At 38.7% G+C, this 19,350-nt stretch overlaps 1 protein-coding gene across 1 annotated transcript in view; it reads right to left on the reverse strand.

Annotated features, from left to right (window-relative positions):
* The window catches only part of USH2A (usherin), a 767,091-nt gene that overhangs the window by 413,626 nt on the left and 334,115 nt on the right, over positions 1 to 19,350 (reverse strand). The window contains exons 26-31 of the mRNA XM_042976063.1: positions 18,327 to 18,506; positions 17,163 to 17,293; positions 11,475 to 11,748; positions 6,075 to 6,278; positions 5,867 to 5,947; positions 2,832 to 3,026 (exon numbers count right to left, since the gene is read on the reverse strand). Coding sequence (XP_042831997.1) covers positions 2,832 to 3,026; positions 5,867 to 5,947; positions 6,075 to 6,278; positions 11,475 to 11,748; positions 17,163 to 17,293; positions 18,327 to 18,506 — 1,065 coding nt within the window. The remainder of the gene's footprint in view (positions 1 to 2,831; positions 3,027 to 5,866; positions 5,948 to 6,074; positions 6,279 to 11,474; positions 11,749 to 17,162; positions 17,294 to 18,326; positions 18,507 to 19,350) is intronic.

The raw sequence follows: 19,350 nt of genomic DNA on the forward strand, positions 1-19,350 counted from the left end.
CCACCCAAATGCTGCAGGACTTTTTAAAAAATCATATTAATTATAACAGCAAAAGTTGAAAGCCCAGCAAATGAGGAGGGACTGAGACAAAACGAGATTGGGAGAGGGGCAGTGGAAAGCAGCTGAGGCATTCTGAGGAGAGGGACATGATGTCTGGTTGCTTTGTGGCATGGACTGATGGTCAGTGAGAAAGAAAAGGGTTGCGGTTGTCCAGGTAAGAAGACATTGTAGTGGTTTGGATTGGACAGTAGATAGGAGAAGACAGATGAATTTAACACATAGTTTGGAAAATGGATCAATAAACATAGATATGAGGCATGAAGACAATATGAAATGCTGAGGAAAATTCTCAAGCTTGATTAACTACGTGTCTGGAGGTGTCATTTATTTATGCTGGGAATGCAGGAGGAGTAAGAGTTCGGGTTTGGATATGGTCAATTTAGAGATTATGAGACATCTGTTAGAAACGTCCATCTTTCTAAGTGCCTGGTGAGCACACACATTTGGATATCTAGGTGGGAAACGGACTGTGAGTCAGTAGCATCTATATGGTGTTTGGTGCTGTGGGAATTGATGAGTTTCCTGTAGGAAGAATGTAGAAAAAAAGAAAGAGAATGAAAGATTCCAGGTCTAAATCCTGAGGTTCTCCAAAATGTAGAGACAAGCTTCAGAAGGAGTAAGGACACCAAAAAAGGGGGGGCTGAGAATCCGGTTGGAAAATGGAAGAGTCATTGAAGCAAAGAAATATTTCAATAAATGATGAGAAATCTACTGTGTAAAATGATGTTGAGCAGTCGAGACCAGGATTGTAAAGGGTCCTTTAGCTAGGTAAATATGGAAGTTGTTGGTGTCTTTTGCAAGGCAAGTGAGCAGAAGCCACATAAAGTGAAGGAACAAATGGGTACAACATCTATAAATACTTCTTGCTGAAAGCAAGTTTGAGAAGAAGAGAGAGGGGGCCATAGCTGGAAAGGAATTTAAATAAAAGGAAGGCTTTTAATAATGGGTTTAAGGCTGCTTGCTTATGTTTAACAACAGGAGTTGATAGATTTTGAGTGATTCTGGGAAAAATCCATCTGGGCACTGGTTCTCCAACTTTGGCACATCAGAGTCAGGTAAGGGGGGCTTACGAAAACCAAGGATTGCCGAGCTCTGCCTCCAGAGTTGCTGAGTGAGCACGTGTGGGAATCCTGGAGAAGTTGCATTCATAACAAAGTCCCAGGTGATGCTGCCGATGTTAGACCTGGGGCCACACTTTGTGAATCACTATAGTGAAGAGAGAGGTCATAAATATGACTGAGAGGAAGAGAAGCTACCAGTCACATCTCTGAAAAGGCAGTAAGAATTGGGGTCCAGAGGACTTCTGAAGATTTTATCTTTGAGGGGATAAGGAAAGCTTGGTAAAAACAGAAAAGAAAAAAGAGAGAGAAAAGTAAAAAATAAAGGTAATACTAACGTCAAATGCCTAGATTATGCCAAAAACAGTTTTAAGTGTTTTGGCAAACATTAATGCATTTAACCCCTAATAACAACACTATTGCTCAGAAAAATGCAATTAATATATATGTTTGCTAGTAAGATAGTGACAGAAATCCTGTATGATAGATTCTGTTTCTTCTCTGGTGTCTGTGATAATCTAATACATAAGCCCCTAAGCTGAGTGGGAAGAGGAGGGAGGTTAGCATTTAGATTGTTTGGAAAAATCTAAAATATTTAATGAGAATAGAAGAAGGAGCTTATTATAGAAATATAGTAGGATTGGCATCATTACTGAGTGCCCATTTGAAAATGAGGACCAAGAATTTGTAGTGACAAACTGCTCATTTTTGTTGTTGTTGTTTGTTTTTTGCTCCCACCCCCACCCCCACCCCAGCCCACTTAGCCTCAATGTGCAACCTGGGCAAAGGCAATCTACGGGCTTAATCGGGTTGGATTTTACCAGGTAGGTAAAGTAGGAAAAAAGGAACTAGAAGATGTGAAGTTGCGCATAATTGCTCACATATTTGGGTTGTAGTTTCTAAAAAATCTAAAGAAGGAAGTAAAAGGCTAGAAGAAGGTTATCAACAGATATTGAAAGATAATTTAAGTGACTCTGAAATCCGTATCATTTTTCAAGTTTGAAAATTCTTTGACAGAGGAGACATTTTTTTCTATCAAATTTGTTGATGCGTTTTACTTTTTTTGGCCAAAGGCTGAAATGTGACGTTCCATTTAAATGTGCTTTAACATTTCACGAAGCTAAAAACTGCTGTCTTACTACATGTGCACGCATTTGAGTACGGGGCACGCGTGTGATGTGTACGAGCACTTCCCCCTCCAATCGTTCTGCGTGGCATAGCGCCCTGTGAGTAATTGATTCACTGGTTTGCCAGTCAAACTGCTGGTGCTCTCATCCTCCTCTACCTTGACATAATTAGGTTTAATCAACAATTTTCCAATAAATAATGGTGCTGTGAACTTTGGCTAGTCCCAAAGAGTAAATTTTTGCATGGTGAGATAGGTAAGCTGGTTCCACATGTATACATAAGACATCTAAATGATGTCTATGGAGTGCTTAAGGACTAGAGCCCCCTGTGACCTTATCTTTTATGGAGGACAGGATATCAACCTTGTGATGAAGCTATCCATAAGAGCCCATAAACACTGTCGGATTATCCTCCTCATCCTAGGTAGATATAAGCTTCCATTTCATTAGATGGTTCTGGCTGTTTTTAACCAGGAAAAATATCCGAATAACTCATGTTTTGGGGGAAAAATTCTTGAATAATGTTATTAAAAATCAAAACAAAAAGAAAATTAATCAAATCTACTCCCTACGGAATCACCCTTACCTGTGAGGGTGCTGGTATTAACAAACTCGGAACTGGCAGAGGGCATGCGGGGTGAACGGGGGTCATCCTCACTGTAGGCCCGCAGAATGTACTTCTCAATTACACCTCTAACCACAAAAGGTTCATCCCAGGTCACCTCAGTGCTATATCCGTTTATGCTGCGGACTCTTGAGGGAGTTGGCACACTTTGTGGAGCTGTGAAAGAATAAAAGAGAAAACAGAGAAATGGCCATTCTGAGAAGACTATCGCCCCTATTCTTCACTTTTAATGGCTGCAGTAAATCAGACTCAACCATTAGCATAAATACAATTTATTAGAGTTGTAACTTTTCAGCATTGATTTAATATGACTGCACATCTTGAGCCATTCAGTTTAAGCGATATTTCAAAACCATCAAAACTCCATCGACATAACGTTCTTTCGAGGGTAGTCCAGGTTTTCCAAAAACATTTAATGTACCAGACATGTTTTAAACATCACTCATAAAGAAGGAGGTGGATGGTAGGCAGATAACAAGTTCAAACAATATAATGATGTACCCCTTTGAAGCAAGATAATTAGACTGTTATTATACATCGTGGTTTGACACTTTTATATCTTCAATGTATTAGCCAAAAAATATCACAAATGTGATTGTATTGTACTTGGATGTCTGATCTAATTTTCCACATTCAATTGTTTTTCAAATTAATTTTGAAAAAGCAAAATTCTATCAGATACGATATACAGGATACATTCCTAATTGCATTTTAGGGGGTAGAGGAGCTGGCACCCTTGAGATTATACAAAATCATTTTCAGAATGTTCAAAGTGTTTTCTTCCATGTATCTCAAAAAAAAAAAAAAGGAACACAAAATGGGGATGTTTAAAGGAACTGCAACACCGCACTCACAAGCTGGGTCCCCTAATTTTAGAAATCCATAACCTTTAACTATTTATTAGCTATTTTTCCAGTTCTGATCAGTAACAACTTCATCACTGATGAAAAAACTGCTCTGGGAACACTGAGAAAAAACCCAAGGAACTCCATGGCAGGATGATGGATGAGAGGCCCGCTCTAGCTGCCCGTGGACTCCTGAGCCCTGTCGATGGAGGATCATTCTGGTTTTCCCACATCAAATATCCTCCCTCTCTGACTTTCCTGTTCAGACCAATAAAACAGGACAGCTTCAAGGGAAACAGCTTCAAGGGAGAGAAGCACAGAGGTGGAGAACCACTGTCTGTGCAGTTAAAACACCACGGGCACCTATAGAAAACACACAGGCCACACAATCAACATGCAAGCAAAGGGACAACGGGAGTGATGTTGATTTTATTAGTTCTGAAATGTGGTACAGGGCAAAGTACGGTGCCGTCTAACAGATGGCCTTCTCATAAGGGACAGAGCAAAACTGACTCAAAAATAATTAAATAGTGCAATTATTCTCCAACCCTTGGGAGCATGTAGCTGCTCAGTGTTGTGGTCAGATTATAAATATGAATTTATAGCATAAGACTTTGTGGTCAGATCATTGCTATAAATTCAGAGCTCTATTTGCATGCTCTCTCTGTGGTACTCAAAATGGGCACTATTATGCCATGTAAGCAAGGCACTTTCTAGATACCTATTTACGTTGCTGACTTAGACTGAAAGCCGGCTTTAGAGTGTATTTGTTAACAAAGCAGAGGAGGTGAACTAGGGGCAGAGGACAGGCCAGGAACAAATGAATATTTTATATCAGAGCTTTCTCCAAGCTCTGAAGTTGAAAAGGATTTTAAGAGACTATTCGGCTCATTGTCTTGCCTATAAATAGATGATAATTTAAATCACCTTGGAAAAGTGTCAGGTTGTCCTCTTCTGGAAAATCTGTAGGCAAAGAGCTTTGAAAATTATTCTTAGTAGCCCATCTCAGTATTTAGTTATCCTAGACTAAGAAGATTTCTCAAAAGGTGTCTGGGTTAGTAGCCCATGGTTAATAATAAGTATGAGAGAACGTCTTGGTGAAAAACACACCTTTAGACAAACGGGGAGTTGTTAAGGATAAACTTCCTTCTAGAGACATAAATGGCAGTCTTACAGACATTTATTTGACTCTCTGACCAATATTTGACTCACAATGGTAAAAGCCCACTGCCTCGCAAAACTTTTTGCGATGAATGCCTTCCTGTGATGGTATCATGTGAAAAGACGTTGTGGTCACTGTGAGAAGTACAAAGCACTTATAAGTCGGTTGTCTGAGATTTGATCTAATATATTCTATCTTCTGGGGTTTTTCCCCCCTCTAATTCAAACAATTTGGACCCATCAGCAGTTTCTATCCTGGGAGAGTCATTCTAAGATCCTAATAGTCACCACCATGGCAAACATCTGTCATGATGTGATAAAAGACATATCTGCTTCCAACTGGGTTCGGGTTGCAAATGTACCCTCTGCGGGAGAGAGGTGAGGGGGTGCCACTCCTACCCATGGCAGTTAATCCTGACGTTAGCTCCTTGGGTTCTATGCAGTCTGTTTCCTGTCCATAGATATGTCACTACAGATACAGGCCTATTAGATCCTTAAGACAACTTGAACCTCCTCCCTTCTGCATCGGAAGAGGAAAGAATCAAGCCTGAGCAAACACTTACTAAATGACTGAAAAATCAAAAGCACTGACCTCCTAAGCATCTTAGCCATTGACATTTGTAAACCAAGGCATGTTCTTTCATAAGATTACAAACATAATACTTGCTTCAGGATAATAGTCTCTTCTTTTTCTTTTTTTAAATTTTTTTTAATGTTTATTTTTGAGACACAGAGAGACAGAGCATGAATGGGGGAGGGTCAGAGAGAGAGGGAGACACAGAATCTGAAACAGGCTCCAGGCTCTGAGGTCAGCACAGAGCCCGACGCGGGGCTCGAACTCACGGACCATGAGATCGTGACCTGAGCCGAAGTCGGACGCTCAACCGACTGAGCCACCCAGGCGCCCCTCTTCTTTTTCTTACATGCACAAACATGTATGCACAGAGATGTACACGTGTGTGCACATACACATTTTAACATAAAATTTACCTGCTCCTGTTGTACGTCCCCGACTCCAATCACTGTACACAGAACCTCCTTCGTGAGAGGCTATCACTCGATACAGGTATTCTTAAATGGAAATAAGAAGTAGACACATGAAAATATTACTCATCTGGACTAGTAGTGGGCTGGCAGGGAGGGAAGAGGCGACAAGTGGGAGACATGTAACATTTAATTTAGAGCACGTCCACATTACCTGTAAAAGGCTGGAGACCACTATCGTAAACACTCTGCTCTTTTCCCCGGTAAACCAGGATGGAGTCATTTCCCCTGCAGTTACCAACGCTGTCAGTTGATAGGCATCCATCCAGATTGACTCTGACAGCACCGCTGGACACAGATGCCAAGTTAACGACAGCACCCCGTGCAAATTTAACATCCTTCATGCAACCACCGAAACCTAGCAAATAGTAAGGGATTAATATCACATAAAAGGCTTGAGTCATTAATTACCAATCATTTCTGTCCTCTGCAGGATTACGTTTTGATGAGGTGTGGGGGTTGCTGTAGATACAATTCTTTAAACTTTTGAGTCTCATTTGGGAAATCCTTTATGCCTCCTTCTGCTTTTTACCAGGCTAAGTTGTCACGAGAAAGTATTTATATTTATCTTGAAAAAATATAAAGCTGCTAATTATAACTGAATATATTCAATTGAAAGTATTTCTTATACTTCTTTAGGCCCACATTTTCTCATTCTCTTTATTCTTTTGAAATAAAATTTCGGCAATTAGACCTTATGGTACAGGGCTAGCCACATGTCCCTCAATTCTGGAAAATTCAGTTACATATATAAGGCACTGTTTAAGCAACAAAAGTAGTATTTGAAGGAGCACAATTATTTTAACAAGCTCCCTGGGGGAAAATACCCTTTGAGGATTGTTAGGCAAGATAGCAAGAGGGAGAATATCGTTTCAGTATATTCTGAAATGCTAAGATACTGATATGAATTCTGTTAGAATCTTTCCAGAGTTAGAAAACTAAATCCCAGTTACAGCATACAGAGGAGCTATTACTATGCTCTACTATCGTCACAGCGTTCCACAATTTTGACTACACACAATGGTCACTGCTTTTATATTCACGTTAGCACCACAGAGAGCAAATTCAGCTCTGGCAACGGCAACATCCGGAGGTTTCTCGGAATATGTGTTCTACCCAGTTGGCTCTCTGTGTTGATAGCAGACAGCCCGATCTGAGGCTCGAACTCATGAACCGTGAGATCATGACCTGAGCCAAAGTCAGACGCTTAACCAAATGAGCCACCCAGGTACCCCACTACCCAGTTGACTTTAGAACGACCACAGTGCAGTGTAGTTCTGTGAAGTTTAACAGGAAATGTGGAAGGAATAGATTAGGAGTATGCACTGGTTTTTTTGTTAGAGAACCACAGGGCATCCAGTCAGCCAGGGAGTAGCAATGGCTTTGCATTACATGCTATTTTGTGTAAATAGAGATCAGCTCAATAAGTTTGCCAGCATTCTGCACAGAAAACTGCACAAAATTGTAAAAGAAGGGATGAACAGACTGGGTTGGAGATAGCACACACTGACTCTTACTGAACAAAACACTGTCAAGTTTGAAGGGCCCCAAACACATGCTTAGCTCTTTTCAAGATTAAAGCACATCAGCAGGAAGAGAAAATAAAACATAATGCAACGCCTAACAGTAAAATAAGCTAATAGTAACAATGACCATATTGTTCTCTTCAGCATTTATATGATGTCTTATTATGTCTTCTAACACATTAAGTTGCAGCCTATTTCCTTTTAAATGCCTTTGCTATTATTCACGTTCCTTTCGGTCCCACTGATCAATACTGCTAGTCTATCTTGAACACACAGTAGACACTCCATAAGTTGGGTGAATGGAAATGAAAGCAATGAAGTTCAATATAAAAGCATCTGCTTGAAACTTCAGAAGTGAAGAATTCTGAATTCTCTACCAGCAGTGATTTTCTGATGGCTTATAGCTCAGTTACCTAACTTCTCTCTACGCCGGTTTCCCTAACAACAAAATGCAAACAGTGGAAAGGCAGCTCTGGTACACATCGAAGTGCTGTTATCAGAAAAGTCCCATTATTGTTTAAAGGGCACAGAGTTTCAGTTTTACAAGATGGACAATGCGCTGGAGACGGATGATGGCGGTCGCACAACAACGTAAATATACTCAATGCTGCTGAACTGTGCGCTAAATGGCTAAGATGGTAACATTTATGTATATTTTACAATTTAACGAATTAAGAATAAAAAAAGAAATGTCTTAAAAAATCATTCATGGTGGGGCACCTGGGTGACTCAGTTGTTTAATGGTCTGACTTCGGCTAAGGTCATGATCTCTTGGCCCCTGAGCTCGGGCCTCACATCAGGTTCTGTGCTGACAGCTCAGAGCCTGGAGTCTGCTTCCAATTCTGTGTTTCCTTCTCTCTCTGCTCCTCTCCCACTAGTGCGCTCTCTCTCTCTCTCTCTCTCTCAAAAATAAACATTAAAACATTTTTTTATTAAAAAAAATTAATTCGTGGAATGGAATTTTAAAATTTGGGAAAGGCCATCGAGGTAGTCTTCCTTCATTCTGGAGATAAGGAAAAAGGTCCAGAGAGTATTGGATGATGTTTCTAAGTATTAATCCTCCTTAGGAAGTGGTATGCTGGCCTCAGGCCTTGGAGGTGAAGGAACCTGAGTTCTAGTGTGTGGTCCTCACCATGCTATGTAAGAACAGACGGACAGTTTTGCCAAATCAAGTCACGGTTCTTTCAACTCTGCACCATCAGAACGATTTCCACCAGAAATATTCTTCAACTACCTTCAAAATATAATTGGGATGTTAGGATAGAAAGAGGGGAAAGGGCCTAGCAGTGGGAGGAAAGGAGATGCCTCCCTCGCTTGCTTTTGAGAGTCAGAAATGACTCCCCACCCCCAGGCCTCCAAATAACTAAAAGGTGGCCCAGAATTCTGCACTGACAAATCACCACCCAACACAGAGGCACTTGGGCTGGTAGGAAGGCCCTGGCAGAGTTGGATTTGCTCTCTGTCATGCTAACGTGAATACTAAAGTGGCGACCACTGTGTATAGTCAGAACTATGGAACTCAGTGAAAATGGCAGAGCAGAGTAATAGCTCCTCTGTGTGCGTTCAGCCCCTACTCCTCCCTTCTCCACACAGGTCTTTGGGTAGAGCATAACCTGTGATATCACGGGCCATGGCCCTGTCGCCCCCAACCTGGAGGTAAGTGATAGTCCCAAGTGGTAGTTCTAAGATAAATGCCCGTGCTCTGAGGTGATACATCTTCAGCAAATTAGGCTGCCCAGCATTTCCGTACCACAGAGGAAAGTTAATTTGCATTTGATTCAAAGGAAGATTACAACATTAATGGACAAGAAAAAAAATAGCGCTAATATGACCACAAAATAGAGCCTCTGCAAAAAGGTGCTAATTGAGAAGCACAGAACACTTTTAAGACCATTTGAGAGTGGATTAAAAAAAATACAGTAAGTGAACATGATTAATTTTAATTGCAATTTACTACATACAGGCAGCACCCCCATATGGTGAATATTCTCCTGATCGCTATATAAAACATGCAGTTACTTATATAGATCAGTATCACTCAAAGCATCTGAGACAGAATCTTTGGGAATAGGGTCATAAAATCTGCATTTTTAATAACCTTTCCAGGAGATTCCGATGTATCTTGAATAGTAATAATAACAGCTGATTTTATTGAGTTCTTACTATGTTCCAGCTACTATACTTCAATATTTTATCAGTGGCTTGAGAACCACTGATATGTATGATACTGCAATGATAAAAATTTAATATTACCCATAAATAAAATATCTCTCAGTATCATAGACTTAGTCATAGTGCAGATTAAATTATCCCCTTTGGGTTTTTATGTTGATGTGTTAAGCTTCTATCATGATTGTCTCACAATTCCAGTTAAAATTTGGCTAACGCCATGTCTCTATGCCCATCATAGTAATGGGTTTTTGTGTACTTTGAAAGTATAAGGCCACAGATGCAGGGGATTTGTTTCCTAGATGTAAGTAGGATCAAGTAATCTGGCTCATCTAAAGGGTTTTCAAGCTCTTTCTAACCTCAGAAACCTGAAAACCAGGAGAAGCCCTTATATGAATGTAATATTTTTAGCTGCTGTTACATCTTAAGTGCCTGGAAAATGTCATTACTGTCTTACACCCCAGATATTCATTAACTCCTTACTAGTACCCTTCTAAAAGTCTCCTTAGAGCTTGCCATATATTTTCTATTCAAAGGCATTTAAATCTTTATGTACTTACCAAATAGGCAAAGACTGCTTCATGGAAACTTTAACCATTCACAGTACATAGATTTTGAAATATGTAGAGAACATTTTCTACATGGGAGCATGCTTAGTCACAAACTAGAAGTTTCTGTGCTTTCCCTAATTTATAGCAAAGGAATACTGGCCAATGACCATAAAAGGGAATCCTTGATTATAATAAGGAGAGTGGATTTTGACACCAGGCTGGCCTGAGACAGAAAGGCTTGCTATCTGCTTACTAACCATGTGACCTTGGGCAAGTTACTTTGTTCTTTAGTTTCCTCATCTGTAAAACGGGCGTATAAATAATAATACCTAAGTCATGGGCTTGTTAGGAAGAGATGGGTCACTTAGTTTCATGTAAAGCTTTCAGAACCATGCCTAGCACACAGAATGCACTCAGCTACTGGTAGCCTTTTTTGTATTAAAAATTTCTCTGATTATGTTCAAATTCCTTTTATGAGTTAAATGCTTGCTCTAGTTATAAGTCATGCACTCATGCACTTTTTCTTTCATTCAGGTAATTAATAATAAATGAAATATATATTTTTCACCAGCATGTTTAAAATTCAACTAAACCCACCCTTTCATGTGCTTTGCTATGGGGGAGCTCCATGGAAATGCACAGAGACAATTAGCAGTTATGTCAGAAAAAAACCCCAGTAAAATTTAATGCCATTTTTCTTAGCTGTGCCCACCAACCTAGTTTATTTTTTTAATCTATGAACACAGATAATGGTCAGTATTTGAAAGAACCAGAGCCTCATATGTTTTCTTTGAAAACACATGAGGAAATATATATATATAAATTATAATTGTATATGTTAAAGACAAGTTAGAATAAATATATTGATTATAAACAGGTATGAGGGCACACTCTTAAGGGCAACATACAAAACTATCTGAAAAAAATGTTCTGTGATTTTAAAATTTTTTTAGGTTTAATTTATTTTGAGAGAGAGCACGTATGTGAGTGGGAGAGAGGCAGAGAGAGAGGGAAAGAGAGAATCCCAAGCAGGCTCCGTGCTGTCAGCGCAGAGCCTGATGCAGGGCTCTATCCCACCAACTGTGAGGTCACGACCTGAGCCAAAATCAAAAGTCAAACATTTAGCCAACTGAGCCATGCAGGTACCACTGTGGTTTTTTTTAAGCTTAAAATTCTTCAAAAAAGGGATGGGTAGGTATTGCTTTCGGCCTGATTCTGTTGTTGTATCTTAAAACATGAACCCACCAAAACCTGCTGTATTTATACCAGGGCTGTATTTATTTGGGAATTCTTTCAGATGGACTTTACCTTGTTCCAGACTCAGGTATTTAAAAGAGTCGTGCAGCTCCTGTGGGGTTCCTCCCACATAGACCAGGGAATTCACCATCAGTGGCTGGGCTCTGGACTGTGATGCACGCTCCCTCAGTTCATTCATGCTTGCTGTTAAGATGGAACCTTTCTTTTTAATAATCACTTTATTCCACCTCCCGTCACAATAGGACAGTCCCAGCCATAGATCCACTTGTGTAAAGGTAAGACTGGTATTTAACCGGAAGCTCAATATTCCACTCTTCAGTTCCATCTGTATTTCACATTAAAAAAGAAAATAGGCATATAAAAAGACTGCAGAATGGCAGTTTGGGAGAGAGCAGAAGGTCAATTTCTTGTAGAAAAGCAACAAATTTCCCTGAAAGCACTCTATAAAAATGTTCCACTTTATTCTAAGCAGGACTGGAGTAACATATAATGGAGTACTCTGCAAGCTTATAATTGACGTGAAGATTGTTGTATTAAGTCAAATTCATACCCATTAATGATCACACAATGTGATATGATACTATGTGGGCAAAAACTTTTATTATTATTATTGTTTGGTGCAACATAGGTAAAAGATTCAACCCTAGCATAAGTAACTGAATGACTGAAGAGAATAGTTTGAACTATGTCACTATTTTTACTTGAGTTTTTAGAAAATGAGAAAATACTACTTCATATATCAACTTAATTTGGGGGAAAAATATGACAAGACAATAAGAAAATGAAATGTCAAGCCTGATTAAGCTTATTTTAACTGGTTGGTGAACTCAATTTCAAATTTGTAAGATGGATTTTTATTCAATATTTCATTTTTATTATTCTAAATCTCTAACTAACATAATTGCTTCTATGTGTATTCTTTTAGATTAGGTGCCATTTTCTAATATGAATACATTTTACCCAAATTTTCATGGCAAAGGAAATGCCTCCATATGTTTTCCTTCAAAATGTTACATGACAATTATTTTATCTACTATGTTTTTATTTTGTTAGAACTCCCATCAGCAAAAATAGGATACTTAAAAATTTGAGATCAATCATGTCAAATGAAATTCAGTAATTCCAGATAAAAATTACTTTTTCTATGTAAATTCATCTTTGTGAAGTACATTGGATAAGCAGTCATTTATCCATTCATTCAATAAATATTGAGTTCCCCACCATGTTCTATGAACCTGTTCCCAAGAATCACATTTTCCAATAGCAAACATCTGGGGTAATACTATAACCAAGAGAAGAATAGGGTACAATGACAGCAAAGAAAGGATATACATTTTGTTCCTTGGGAACTGGAAAAGGTTTAAATTAATATTTTTGGAAGTATGTAAGATTCATGGAGAATCCTTCAACACAGGGAGATTAACATGTCCAATGGCATGAGGACATGTATGAGCTCATTAGGTTTAGAAAAAAAGACTAAATTAGGTAAGACAAAAGATACACAGATTGGGGGGGGGGGGCATGGGTTAGAAAGAGTCTTGCCAGATATGTAGAAACAAGGTTTTGGAGGATTTTGAGTCATATGGAAAAATATTCATCTTTCTCTTGTGTGCCTGCCTCCAAAAGGCTATATTCTTTCCACTATTATCTTGTGCTAAAAGTCTACCCTTTAGGTCATAGGAAGTTCATACTGGAAATGAAAGCTAGACTGGAATTGGAGAAACCTATTAGAGAATCACTACAGTGGTGAGAAAAATGACAAGAACCATTGAAATAAAGATAACAATGGTGAAGACAGTGACAACTCAGTCAAAGAGGTATTTTTAAAAGCAACTCAGCTTTTTAAGTCTCAGCAGGACATGGCAAACAGCCGAATGTGTTAAATGAATGAAGAGTAAGTCAAAGATATCCATGCTCTTTCTCGTTTGGGTGTGTTTTACCACCATCCCAATATGGAAAGCACTAGAAAGAAAGACTTGGTATTATCATTGTCAGTGAGGAATGAGGTCAATTTTAAACACACTGAGTTTGAAATGTCTATAAAACATTCAGAAGAAGCTTTTTTTGAGGCAGTTGAACATAAAGATAGGCCAGTAAAATAGACAAGGTTTATGAAAGGATAAGTGAGATCATCCAGTTAGTATCAAAGCAAGAGTCCTCAGCAAGACCAACATTTTAAGGGGAAGGCAGGGTAGATGTAATTCTATAAGTCAACAACAATCTTCTTGGAGAAGCTAAGGATTTAATGAAAATCAAGAGCAACTAGTATTTTGGAAAGTCGGTAGGGAAGAATATTTTAAGAAAAAAAAAGATGACAGTGGAAGATCAAGTAAATAAAGACTGAAAAATTATCTCGTAGACTAGAAAATGCAGGGGTCACTGGCAAGTTGAAAATTCTGCAGTGCAATGTGGTAGGGCTAGGAACCATATTTACAGTATTTGAGGACTAAGGTGTGATATAAAAATAAGTGGAAATAACCAGAGTAGTTACTTCCAATGCAAGAGGCTCTGAAGGGAAGGGAAATACAACAGAGGAGTTTTCCAAGTCAAAAGGAAAAATATTTAAGATAAATGAGGCTCAACCATTTTATATATAGAGGGAGAAGAGCCGATGTGGAAGGAACACTGGAACTTAACAAAAGAGAAAATCTGTAGCACAAGCTCTTGCAGGAGAAGGGATAGAATATAGAGTAAAGGTAGAAATATTAACTTTGGTTGGAATCATAGTAATTATATATTTGTCCTCCTGAGTCAGGAGAGAGTGAAACCCAGACTTGGCTCATAAAAACAAAAGTTGTAGGTTGAAAATTTGGAAGATGAGGAGATTATGTTTCTTTCCATTATAAGAATGAGACTATCTGAAGACATTCAGGTTGTGGTGTTTTCCAGTCCTGACATTCTTTTTCTTTCATGTTCTACATTTAATCTATGAGCAAATCCTATAAACAATAAATAGTGTCGAATGAAAGAATTAGGACCCTCAAGACTCAGTGTGTCACCAGTCTTCATACCTGTATTAGTTCTCCTGTGGTGTTCAGTAAACTGGCTATTGAAACTGAAGAGCTAGGGGCTAAACTGACTCACTCAGAGTTGTGGAATTGAAGACACAAGTTGAGGGTGTTGTCAGAAAAAATGGTTGAAAAGCTGCATTACGGTGTCTAAGGAACAGAGCACGTAAGTTAAACAGAAAGTGGTCTAATAGCCAATGGTCTCAATGTCTTTGTGAACTCAATAAGAGAGAACGAGAGCTCAAAGAGTAGAAATGTTATATTTTGAGATTAAGAGTTTATTTTGATATTAAGAGTTTAGCAGTAAAAACTTTCTGAGTTAATCAAGTTCCCCGGATAGCCACGTATGTTGAAGCTACTTAGGATAACAGGAAAAAATCTTATTGAGGAATAAACTGTGAGAAGCGTAGGTTCTCAGATACAGAGGAGAAGAATGTGAGTTCTGTGAATGTCTGCTTCCTTTATAGCTGTATTGGAAGTGCTAAAAGAAAGCCTAACACAGAGCAGACACTCAATACATATTGGCCTAAATGTTTTGATTAAGATTTATTTCATTAAAGCTTAAAATTAACATTATTCAATAAGGTGGGGATTCATTATATTTCCAAAGTCAGTGAACGGAGGAAGATGGAGGGCTGGATGTAGGTATACCAGGATGTGTGAGCCTCCAAGAGAGGCAAGTGCTCCTTGAGAGGAAAGGCCAAATGATAAACACCTCTGCATTCTCTCCAAGATTTATGCACAGATAGATGTTTAAGGAATGCTCAGAGTCACCATAACATGAATTCATTCACATGTTCAGTCACTCATTCATCCAATAATATTTATCAAATACTTAATAATTGCAAGAGTTAGGCTGAAGGGGCACCTGCGTGGCTCAGTCGGTTAAGCATCTGACTTCGGCTCAGCTCATGATCTCACAGTTCGTGAATTTGAGCCCCTCATTGGGCTCTGTGCTGACAGCTCAGAGCCTAGAGCCTGCTTCAGATTCTGTGTCTCCCTCTCTTTCTGCCCTTTCTCAACTTATGCTCTGTCTCTTTCTCAAAAATAAACATTAAAAAAAATTAAAAAATAAAAACGAAAAAAAAAAGAGGCACTGAAGATAGAACTATAAAGAAGACACAAAATTCCTGTGTTAAGAAAGATTACATTTCAGGGGTGCCTAGGTGGCTCAGTCGGTTAAGCATCCAACTTTGGTCCACGTCATGATCTCAAGGTTCCTGGGTTCGAGCCCCAAGTCAGGCTCTGTGCTGACACCTCAGAGCCTGAAGCCTGCTTTGGATTCTGTGTCTCCCTCTCTCTCTGCCTTTCCCTAGCTCATGCTCGCACTCTCTCTCTCTCTCTGTCAAAAATAAACTTTAAAATAAAAATAAATAAGAAATTTAAAAAATTTAAATAAGATGAAATTATAACAAATTCTATGAAGGGATATATTTCCACTTACCTGGGCAGCAAATTTGACATTATATAATCTAGGAATGAACAAAATCAATGAATTGAAAACATCCTAGAATCATAAAATCACCAACACATGTGTTTTACTACTTACTTGCCTAGATATGAGCAATGAGATTAAGGTGTTCATAATTTTCCCCTGAGTCTATGTAAGTTCTTTAAAATAACTTTTTAAAAACTTACATTTTAATAACATACTTATTTTTTTTAAACTTTTTTTAATGTTTATTTATTTTTGAGAGACAGAGACAGAGCATGAGCAGGCAAGGGGCAGAGAGAGAGGGAGACACAGAATCTGAAGCAGGCTCCAGGCTCTGAGCTGCCAGCACAGAGCCTGACGCGGGGCTCGAACTCACGAACCACGAGATCATGACCTGAGCTGAAGTCGGCCGCTTAACTGACTGAGCCACCCAGGTGCCCCCATCACATACTTATTTTTGACAATGATATCTGACTGTCTGATTAAAGGCAAATAAAAGTAATCACACTTGCCGACTGTACTTAGAAAAATGTATGAAAATGTTCATAGCAGCCCATTTGCCATAGCAAAAACACGGAAACAACCAGTATGTCATTGACAGAAGAGCTAAATTACACAGTCATGAAAATATATACCTACATGGAGAACATGAGTGACTCAGGAATAATGTCGAGTGCAAAAAACAATTGCCTCAAGGTAGAGTATAATGCAACTCTTATAAATGTCAAAAACAAGAATTTTCAGGCATTCATACATTTTGTTGAAACTGCAGCTACATGCAAGGGGATAATAAACACAAAATTCTAATTACATATTACCTCCAGAGGGGGATAGGAAAATGGGATAGGAGAGACCCTATAAGTAAATGTAAAAAATGATATTTTAATTCTTGCATTGGGTGGTAGGTTCATGCTTACTGTACTTTTATACTTTGTGTGAGTGTGTAATACAAAGCATTTATTGTAGATAGTTTTTAACAGCATTATATAAGAAATAACAAAGGACATAATATTTTTCATATGTTGGGAAACTAAGTGGGATTTTCGTAATTCCTCATAACTACTCTGCTTTGCTAAAATTACAATTTTCACAGTAATAATTGTCATTTAAAATAAATCACGATCTTAGAGCACAAAATGTTTCACAGGACTCCAAACCTAAAAATGACTTAAGGAAGGAAAACAAAAATGGATTTCAGGAGAAACCCCAATTTAGCAAAATATTAACACATGCCTTATTTATCTCAAAGTTGTATCTGATATTTTTAAGTAAATTTAACTAAATTTATACACATACAGCAAGAAAATCAGGTCCATCTTTGTTGTAAACAAAAAGAAGCAACCCATTCAATTGGTCAGTTCTGAACTTCAAGGAAATCTCAAAATCCATTCCACCATGAAACATGTGCGACTGAAGTTCCAGAAACCCTTTAAAGAAAAGAATATGTACATGTCAGTGTGTATAAAGCAATAGTGCCAGCGTTATGAAGGTGTAACAAAGACTAGGACGAATACCGTCATTGAGTAAGTCTCTCGCAAAAGAAGATGCAAATCAATGTTGAGAAATCCCCCTTGTACTTGTACGGAAGTAGCAGAATGAACGGGATATACATTTTAAGAGGAAGCAATTTACTCTCTAAATCATGGATATAGTTAAGACTATTATTGTTTTATATCAGAATTCACGATAAGAAATTGCATTGACTAAGAGAAATTCAGAATAATGACAGTGTTGAGAAAAGAGCAACAGAAAAGTGCACAGACTGGGATATTATTCATCTTTCTATCCTGAAGGTGGTTTAAGCAACTGAATAAGTAACCAGCTTAGTTATAAACATAGGAGGCAGAGGTGGGCTTTTATCTGAAGTACTATCCACCAGGCCACTATATTCCCTTCCACTCCCTTACCCTGGGTGACGGCCAGGCAGAGACTGGGCTGGGGAGGTACGCCAGGCACACTGCTCCTCGCCGCTGCAGCAGCCTCTCGAGCAATGGCAGGGATGACCGTGACATCCTCCAGCTCCTCCTCACTAACCTACGCACCCCATTACATAGCTGACATTTTGCTCTCGAGAATATGGTCCATCTACACCATGGGATAAATAGATATTTGTGGATTCACCCGGTAAACATAACACTTCCAAAACATCTTTCCAAGTAAAACTGCATTCTAAGTAAAACATCTGGCATACCAAAAGATATTTTTGATACTACCAAATATAAACCAAGCATTGCCATGGGTTAACAGAGATCTGACACACGAATATATGTCCATGAGTCTTACAACTTGTATCACATATTCAGACTTGGAGGAAATGTTTATGTGTATCATGGCGTAACTAGTTATTTCTGTGACACTAGGTTCATAAGAGGTCAAAGTAATCGGACAGGAGGGATTAAATTGTGCAAAGGATAGAAACTAGCTGCTAAGCAACTGCTGGTGTCTCTTTCAGAACCTTACCTGTTCCTAGGAACTGGGCTCCCTCCTGTAGTGACGTGGGACATCCCTCCCAGCTGTTATACACGTTGACTTGCTCTTCAGCACTCTGCCAAATCAGAGGCTCCCAAATAGCAAAGGGATTATAATTCTTCATAAAATACATATCCTTGACACAGCCCACAAAACCTTTACGGACTATGTCTGTAGGGGTCGAGAGATATCAATAAATATGTATTTTGGAAACATTCTTTCAAAGCAATTAATTTTATGTGTCATTCACATAAAAGAAACAGGCAATAGCTCTCACTACCTATTTACTGCAAACCTCTTAATGATTCATGTAAACACCACACCATTACCTATGCTGAGTGGTAACAGTTATAATGTCAGATCCACTGTTTCCAAAGAAATAGATGTTTATGTAGAAATTGTGGTTTTATGGGAGTAGCCAGAATATTGCCTTTTGAACTAACAAGAAGATTTCATCTGCCACTAGTCTTAAAAATAAAAGTGTTGTAACAAGTTTTTGTTTTTTTTTAAATTTTTTTATGTTTATTCATTTTTGAAAGACAGAGAGAGACACAGCACAAGCAGGGGTGGCGTGGTGAGAAAGGGGGACACAGAATCTAAAGCAGGCTCCAGGATCCGCGCTGTCAGCACCAGGGCCCAACGCGGGGCTCGAACTCACGAACCTCGAGATCAGGACCTGAGCCGAAGTCGGATGCTCAACCGACTGAGCCACCCAGGCGCCCCAACAAGTTTTAAAAGTAAGATTTGAAGGAAGTGTTTCTATTAATCTAATCTCATTTGTATTTTAGTTCTTTCATCATTATGAACCAGTCTATTACACAAGTAAGTCAATAATTTGATTTCATATTTAGGAATTAATATAATATTGACCTTAATTTTAGAATGCCCCGGACCAGGCAAAGGTAGGGTTTATGAACATAGCAAATAGCTGGTAATAGGAGTTGGGAAAGAAATGAAGTGAAATGAGAGAATTAGAACTAGAGAGCAAGAAAAACCTAGAGAAGAGGAGGCAGCA

Source organism: Panthera tigris, chromosome F3, assembly GCF_018350195.1.
Source record: "Panthera tigris isolate Pti1 chromosome F3, P.tigris_Pti1_mat1.1, whole genome shotgun sequence".
Lineage (NCBI taxonomy): Eukaryota > Metazoa > Chordata > Mammalia > Carnivora > Felidae > Panthera > Panthera tigris.